Source organism: Zalophus californianus, chromosome X, assembly GCF_009762305.2.
Source record: "Zalophus californianus isolate mZalCal1 chromosome X, mZalCal1.pri.v2, whole genome shotgun sequence".
NCBI lineage: Eukaryota > Metazoa > Chordata > Mammalia > Carnivora > Otariidae > Zalophus > Zalophus californianus.
Genome location: NC_045612.1, coordinates 85,303,441 through 85,311,863, shown reverse-complemented (window position 1 = coordinate 85,311,863; position 8,423 = coordinate 85,303,441). Strand labels below are relative to the sequence as shown.

General features: G+C 37.0%; 1 protein-coding gene across 1 annotated transcript; it reads right to left on the bottom strand.

Moving 5' to 3' along the window:
• PAGE2B (PAGE family member 2B) lies at positions 1 to 6,915 on the bottom strand. The gene is made up of 5 exons (XM_027608248.1): positions 6,837 to 6,915; positions 5,830 to 5,921; positions 5,276 to 5,384; positions 3,241 to 3,291; positions 1 to 115 (listed from the first exon to the last, which is right to left on the bottom strand). The coding sequence occupies exons 2-5, from the start codon at positions 5,911 to 5,913 to the stop codon at positions 93 to 95; spliced, it is 267 nt and encodes an 88-aa protein (XP_027464049.1). The 5' UTR covers positions 5,914 to 5,921; positions 6,837 to 6,915; the 3' UTR covers positions 1 to 92.
• Positions 6,916 to 8,423: the final 1,508 nt, after the last annotated feature.

The following is an 8,423-nucleotide window of genomic DNA, read 5'->3' as shown; positions in this document are numbered from 1 at the left end:
CTTTGGAGAAAGTTGTAAAACTTTATTGAGAGAATTTTAACAGTGAAATATCCAGCATAAGAACAGTTTGCATGGTTTCAGCTTGTCTTCATTTAATCCTGTGATTGCCCTTCACCTGTAAGGTAAACAAAACAGTTGGAAACATTACTTAGCAGAATTTTATTTATAGTACATTAAAGGTATACAACAAACACTATAGTTTTGGTTTTATAAGATAGATTTTAGGCAAATATTTAATCAGTATTTTTAAACACATCACTCTTTCTATGGGTACAAGGAAACAAAAAGGCAGTTCAAGTTCAGAACACACTAAATGAATGGAACTCAGGTCAGGATCTCAGGGTCATGAGATCGAGGCCATGTAGGGCTCAGCAGGGAGTCTGTTGGATATTCTCTCTCCCTTTGCCCCTCCCCTGCTTGTGTGCTCACGCTCTCTCTCTCAAGTAAATAAAAATAAAACTTTAAAAATAAATAAAAGCTTCCACTTGAAATAACATTCTGAATATAAGATATCTAAAACAATGTCACATTTTTGCTGCTTAAGTGAATAAAAAGGCCAGTACTACATTTGTTTTGGCTCTATTGTGCAGAAGTGCAAAAATTTTTTTTGAGCTAGTTTAGCCTTTATATGATTGGTAACCATTTGTTCCCATTTCCACCTGTAATCCTACTATGATTATGAATAATGCCCTTTTTCACACTTGACAGTTTGTATAATAAATTACATGGTCATACTGATTTTAAGTTATCACCATCACTTCTGACATCAAAATGTGAAGCACATATATACTGTGTCTTACAGTATGATACAAAAATGGAAGGAATGAATTGAGGAAGTGAAAAAGGAAATGAATGGAGAGAGGGAAAGATACCTAGAAAAGTCAAACATTTGTTTCTAAAAGTGCTTTTTTAAAACTTTTATTAAGGAATAACTGACAAACATACTTGTATATATTTCAAGTGTACATGATGATTTGCTCCTATGTGTACACCGTGATTACCAAATAAACATAAGGAATTAACACATCCATCACCGCATATAGTTAACCTTTTGTGTGTGAGAATGCTTAAGATCTACTCTCTCCACCTTTCAAATATACAATCAATATCATATTATTCACTAAAAGTAAGTGCTTCTGAGGGACAACTCTGACAAATTTCGGAAGTTTTCTCATAGTATCTGCAATGTTCAGATACTTCTGGGATATATTATGTAAGTTTTCCTAATATATCAACTATTTCATCCATATTTTAAAAATATTGAGTTCAAGAATGTATTCACTTTCAGTTATATAAAATACTATTTGTTAGTGTCTTGTTCATATTCCTTATTGTGTGTACTTCATTTTTTTAGTTTCTTCAAGATTATGTAAACTAGTGGATATTCTCCATAAATATTTTTTAAAAGAGCAATCTTCCTCAATTATTAGTCGTATTACTTTTCCTTTTACTACTATTTCATACCTTTTATTCAGTACCTCTTTCCTTTTTGTTAGGTTTATTCTGTTGCTTTTTTTTCTTACCTTTTATATTGGATGCTCATGTAACGTATTATCTATGGAATAACATGCATTTTAAAAGCTATGATCTTCGTATGAGTACATTTTAGCCATGTTCAATAGGCTCCTGGAAGTAGTCTGAAAAATATCTCTTTATGTAAATAGTCTAATGGAATGGTTCAGCAATGTAGACTAAAAACGTTTAGGCCAATGAAAGGTAATTTCCTTCCTAAATATCAAGTGTGTCCTTTAAATTCAGAAGCTCTTATAATTAATGGTCATCAATTTGAAAAACACGTATGTAAAATCTAAGTTGATTACTTAGGAATTATTAAAGTTATAGACTTTAAACTTCAAATCTTACCAATTTATGTCTCAAGGCAGAAACTTATTGTCACTTTTGCTATTGTTATAGGTAATTTATCATAGCGTTCACATTTTTATTGGGGACAGTAGCTCAAGAAGACTGACGGGGATAGTGAGCATGCTTAGCACAGATATCTTACACCCATCTTGACTATCAGTGACTACATGCATTTTCTACATGCATGTATCAGCCACAGGTACTAGAAACTTGACTCCCTCTTGCCATTTTCTTATGTAGTCATTTGAGGCTTCTTGGGAAAAAGGATTTAAAATGCAATTGTTTTTTAAAAGCCAGAAGAATTCAGAATTTGACAGAATGTACTTACACCTATTTGGGTCTCCATAAAGAAAAACAAACATCAAGCAGTATTTAGTCATTGTCTTAGTAGCAATGAAATCTCAATTCAGATGTTAAAATTTGACCCCAGAGGATATTTTACAATAATTGAGTCATGCAAAATAGCAAATCTTTGTATTCTATTCATGCTATCCAACAGAACCAGAGAATGCAAAAATCAGCATCAAAAGTTACTTTAATATATCTGATTTGAATTCACTAATTATACAGGAGTAAAGGTGGGTTTAGAAGTTAAGGGATTCTCCTAGAATCACACAAATTACGGGGGTGCCTGGGTGGCTCAGTTGGTTAAGCGGCTGCCTTCGGCTCCGGTCATGATCCCAGGGTCCTGGGATAGAGCCCCGCATGGAGTCCTGCATTGGGCTCCCTGCTCGGCGGGGAGCCTGCTTCTCCCTCTCCCTCTGCCTGCCTCTCTGCCTACTTGTTCTCTCTGCCAAATAAATAAATAAAATCTTTAAAAAAAATCACACAAATTACGTTAGAGCTGGTAGTAGAATCTACTTTAGTACCTCAGCATATTTCATACAAGCTGATATTTACTATAAATGCATTATGTATTTGTAAACATAGACATTATGAAAGAATCTGAAAATTATTAGCTCTTGGCTAAAGTACTTATATTCAAAAGTAAGAAGATGTTTTATATTTCATAGTTCAATATGGCTCTGACCCAATTTGTTTCTAGATCTGTTAGTCTATAAATAAGGCAGTCAGGCACTTAGGGTCCAAATTACCTGCCAAATAATCTTTATTATGTGAACAATAATAAATTTGACTATGTCTTGTCATTTTATTATTTAGTCATTTGAGGCTTGTTTGGGGAAAGGATTTAAAATGCAACTGTTTTTATTAAAGTAACAATAATGTTATATCTGTATTATTAATGATACAATATTCTGAAAACTAAAACCACATACTTTGCATTCTTAAAGGGTAGAATACCTGCTTTTGGCGTTTTAATGAACTCTACATTTGATAAACTTGCCCCCTTGACATTCAGACCATCTCTACACTTACCCCAAATATTTGACTCAGCCAGTTCCCAGAGATCAGCTTTCAGACCAGGCCCTTAAAAAAAAGTTAACAATTTAAGCAATGAACATGAAATATAAATAAGGAAAAAATATTTATTCCTTCAGTTATATGAAATAAAATCCTGTCGGCTACTATGATAATAACTATGATGGAAGGATGGACTTTACATCTTTGTTTTCCTGTATTATGAAACTATTTTAAATGACAACCTAAAGATAAACCACACACACAAAAAGATAAACCACACTACATCTACATTTCCATTATATTACCATAGGGCACCAAAAGTAGAGAGCATCAGCTATCTAAGAAATCTGAAGTCTACACCATGGATAGGATTTTAATTACAATAAAATAATTTTCTGAAGGATTAACTGAGTGCATTTTTGGGCTTATGACAAATCTTATAGTAGTGACCCACATCCCCTTTTGGGGTAGCCTGAAACTTATTTTGTTAAAAGTAACTAGCTATATTAAGGTACAAAGGCCCTTTATGTAATTTTCCATAAATAAGTCCTATTTAGAACAAAGTATCAAAAATACCAACAAATTATTAGCAAAATTTCTGTCCCAAATGAGAATAAAGGAAGTAGGTTGGAAGGAAATTAATGGGCTTTGTTGTCAGTCATGTTGTGGAAACCTCTTAACAATGAATTGCTAAAATAATCCATGGCCTAAATTATGTAAATAATTGACTATAACTTTTTGGTAAAAATATTATATTTAGAAGAAACAGTTTTTGGTTGTATGGTAATTTTAAGGTACTTCTGATTTTCCAAATCATAGAAGTATTTAAACACCTTTTAAAGCCACTTTAAAAATCATACTAATATATTTAGCTATATGCCAGTATTCTAAATTATCCAGCTATTACCAAGCTTACCAGATCAAACTATCAGTAAAAGGAAATAGTGGCTATCACTTATTGAGCTCTTTTCTGGAGCCTCTCTCCTGCTCCACTGAACTGCATTTATTCCTGGGCCAGGACTGAGCTACTTTACGGTACAGACACATTTGAGTATTAAGCATTTTATATAAAACCATTCACTTTTGTTTTTATTTTTTTTCTTAAAGTTTATATTTAAATTCCAGTTAGTTAACATACAGTGTAATATTAGTTTCAGGTGTAGAATTTAGTGATTCATCACTTACATACAACATCCAGTGCTCATCACAACAAATGCCCTCCTTAAGACCCATCACCGGTTTAACCCATCCCATCCTCCCCACCCCCAGCCCAGCTCCCCTCCAGTAACCCACAGTTTGTTCTCTATAGTTAAGAGTCTGTTTCTTGGTTTCCTCTCTTTTTTTCTCTCTCTGTTCATCTTTTTGTTTCTTAAATTCCACATGAGTGAAATCATATGGTATTTGTCTTTCTCTGACTGACTTATTTCGCTTAGCATAATACTCTCTAGCTCCATCCACGTCATTGCAAATGGCAAGATTTCATTCACTTTCCATACAGTATAGATGGTAAGAAGAACATAAGCCTTGGAATGAAATATGAATTATGCTTCCATGAGTGAAGTGCAAACCATGATCCCTAAGCCTGTTTTCTCATAAAATGAGACTACCATCCCTATGCAAACAGACTTTTATTCCAGGTGTTATAAGATATGTTGACTTGGCACTCAGCCCATGCTGTTAAAAGTTGCTTACACTTTTTTTAAGTCACTTACACTTTCAATGCAATGACTAAGAAGGTCACACAACAACGTTCTGAGGAAAACAAATTAAACTACTGAAATAATGTGCAATTTTTGTAATTATAGCTAAACACAGTTTCCTCTGCTTTGGCAAGGTATTTTCAAGCAAAAGAAAAAAATCAATCTTGTAGGAAAAGAGCAAATTCATTATAGTGAAGGACTGCACAAAGTTGCAAAGTATAGTCTTCACACTTTCAGCCTATTTTCAGGAAAGGTTTGAGATAATCTGTGTTTTCCTTCCTCCTGTTATGGTATGTCATAATGCATTATGCCCCCTTCCCCCTTCCCCCTTAAGCATTCTTCCCTTTCACCTTCAAACCCAGATGCTCCTTTATCTTCTTTCCCTTGATCAGGTATAATATCCTGACTCTCAAATGGTGCCTTCTTTTGTTTCAGTTGCCCATCACTGCGCCGCTGGGCCTAGGGGTGTGTGTGTGCACACCCACGTGTGCAAATAAAAAGTTTTGTTGTTAATAGTTGCCAACAATATGAATCATACAATACATAGATATATCTAGTCATAAATAAGTATAAAGGCATTTTAAAAATCAGATTCTGTAAACTTATTCTTAATGAAGTTACTCTTCCCATACACTGACGACTCAAGAAGAAATACCAACAAGGACTTTGGAGGCTATTTTAAATTATACTGGGATAGATGTGTGCAATTTGCTGTTAAAAAAAAATGGGAAAGAAGTCCCAGGATGTATTTCCACAGGCAACACCAGAATGGAATTCTCCTGGATCAGTGTTTCCTTCCCATTATCACCAGAGAAAACTTACCACTGTATCCATACTAGTTCAACAAAATTTTCAGAAAAATAAATTTCTGGTAATAGAAAACATCAAATATTAAAGTACTCACAACCACAATATCAATTCCCTGGGAAGACTTTTGATCATTTCTTCTTTGTTTAGATTGGGATCTTGATTGTACATGCCCACTCATATTTCACCCTGAAAGTAGAACATTGGTATTTGGAAAATGTATTTAAAAGAATAGCTATACCACTACCATGGCTAAACGTTTTCTTTTAATTTTTTTAACTTCAAAAATACTTTATTTAAAAAAAAGATTTATTTATTTCACAGAGAGAGTGCGCACCAAGCACAAGCAGGGGGATTGGAGAAGCAGGCTCCCCCACCCAGCAGGGAGCCCCATGTGCGGCTTATTTGAGAGAGCGTGAGCCAAGCACAAGCAGGGGGAGCAACAGAGGGAGAAGCAGGCTCCCCACCCAGCAGGGAGCCCCATGCGGGGCTCCCTCCCAGGACCTGGGATCATGACCTGAGCTGAAGGCAGACACTTAACCGACTGAGCCACCCAGGCGCCCCCAAATTCTTAAAATAAGTCCCAGAATATATGGCTGTTTTCACACTAGGCAGAGATGTTTAGTTCCAATACCGACTAAAGGGTCTGATCCTCCCTTGCACTTTGCACGATGCACCACAAGTCTCGGAGAGGCAGTTACAACCTGACAACATTCCCCGTTTCTAGACCCTTTTTTATTGCCCACATGGGAGGCCCCCTGCCCATGGCCCCCATGAGGATTCCAGCTTCCGTGCTCTGCCGGCAGTTCCAGGTACTTCCAGGACTCAGACACCTCAAATAATAACCCCAAGGCACACCCCCATCTTTATCTGACCCGTTCCCTCCTTGGCCCACGTTTCTCCGTTGTCTCCCCTGTCCCCCACCGCCTCGCCCAATAACACGGGCCATGATGGTCACAACGCCTGTGAGAAGAAGGACGACCTCCAGAACCTTCCTTCTTGGACGCCACCAAGTGTGCCACCTGAATTTGCCTGAGGCCCAATAGCACCCTCTTTACGGTCACTCACACTTAGATTCCTGGAAAGACTGATTTGTGGACCTACCAGTAGCGTCTCAGACAGAAAGAAGATGGAAGGAACGCAACAACCTCTACCTCAGCTCCGCTCACAGAACACAGACAGCAGAGCGCATGTGCAGCAACTGACGTGCACAGCAACGGGCATGCGCACTGATTGAGGCACGTGAAATGTGCATTGAGGTTTGTGATAGGTTGCCACTGAGACTCAGAACCACAGGGTCTCCCGAGGATGACAAAAGGGGCTTGAAGAGGTTTTTGTTTTGTTTTGTTTTGTTTTGTTTTCCTCCCACCCAGTCTTTCCTATGCATCCAGAAACTTCAGAGAAAGACAGACCCAGTTTACATTTGGGAAGACTGTTTCTCAGAACAATGTGACAGAAATGGATATTAAGTATTTATTATTTTTGTACATGGTTTGATTAATCATTTCCTTCTATGTTTCTGGGACTTCTGTCACTCTCAGTCCACTCTCAGATGGTGTACAGCAATGGTGACTATGCTCTTCATATACCGTACTTCCCAAATATCAACCAATTTGCTGAGTGAAGGTGACTTTATTGCATAACACTGTAAGGGAGAGCACTACCTGGACTGAGCCTTAGTAGAGTCTTGCACGTGGCAGGGCAGGAGAGATACTTATTCAGATTCTGAAGTTGGTGTAGAGCAGGTCTACAAATGTCAGGGGAGGGTGTAGTTAGGATTAACAGTCATAATAGAACAGTTTGGGTTTAGTGAATGTGGTGAGGCAAGAATTTTAAGACAAATGGTTCAAAGAGACATGAGGTTGAAAAATGTCACTTGGTACTTTTTATTGAAGAGTTGATGGGTCTTGTAGGTAGTTCCTGGAATGAATAAGAGTTATTTCCCATTTTTATCTTCTTAGGCAAGAGATTCCTGGATTAGTAAAGTTATGTTGAGGAACCCAGTGGAGTATGAACTCTTGTTAACATAAACAAGGAGCTGTGTGCAGATTTCCTTTCTTATTACTTTTATATAACTTACCAGCTTTCTGTGGGAAGTAGTATATGGAAGGAAAGGACAGGAGGGGGGCCCTAATCAGAAAATAGCATTTTGAAAAGAAATTAGGATGTGTTGGTGAACTCTTATGTATCCCACCCAGTTAGGCTTCTTTTGAAGAAATACCATGAGTGGGGATAAGGGAAGTTTCTCAGTCTCTGTCCCCATAACAAGCAGATGGAATAGGAATTATTTTTCTTCAGAAAAATTTTTTAAGAGTGAGACTAATCATAATCCTTGATCTTTCATTTAGTTTATCTTTTATCTTTTTTGATCTTCTCAGCAAGGACACTATCATTACCAAATTTAACTTGCTTTTTTCCCCTGTTAATCCCAGTTATTAATGTAGTGCAATCAAATGCTCAAAGAATGGAAGATAGTGATTTCTGGATTTAGACTTTCTGTGAGCACATAACCAGCAAATGGTCAAATTCATGCCATCAAATGGCTAGACAGCAATGGTTCATGAGGACCTGGGCTTTGATTATTCCTAAATTGTTCAGTCCGCTTCAAGGGGCAGAGGTTTGCCAATCTTCAGCTTTCTCTCACCATTCCTGTGGGAGATAACTGCTGCCCAACTTGTTATAGGGCAATGA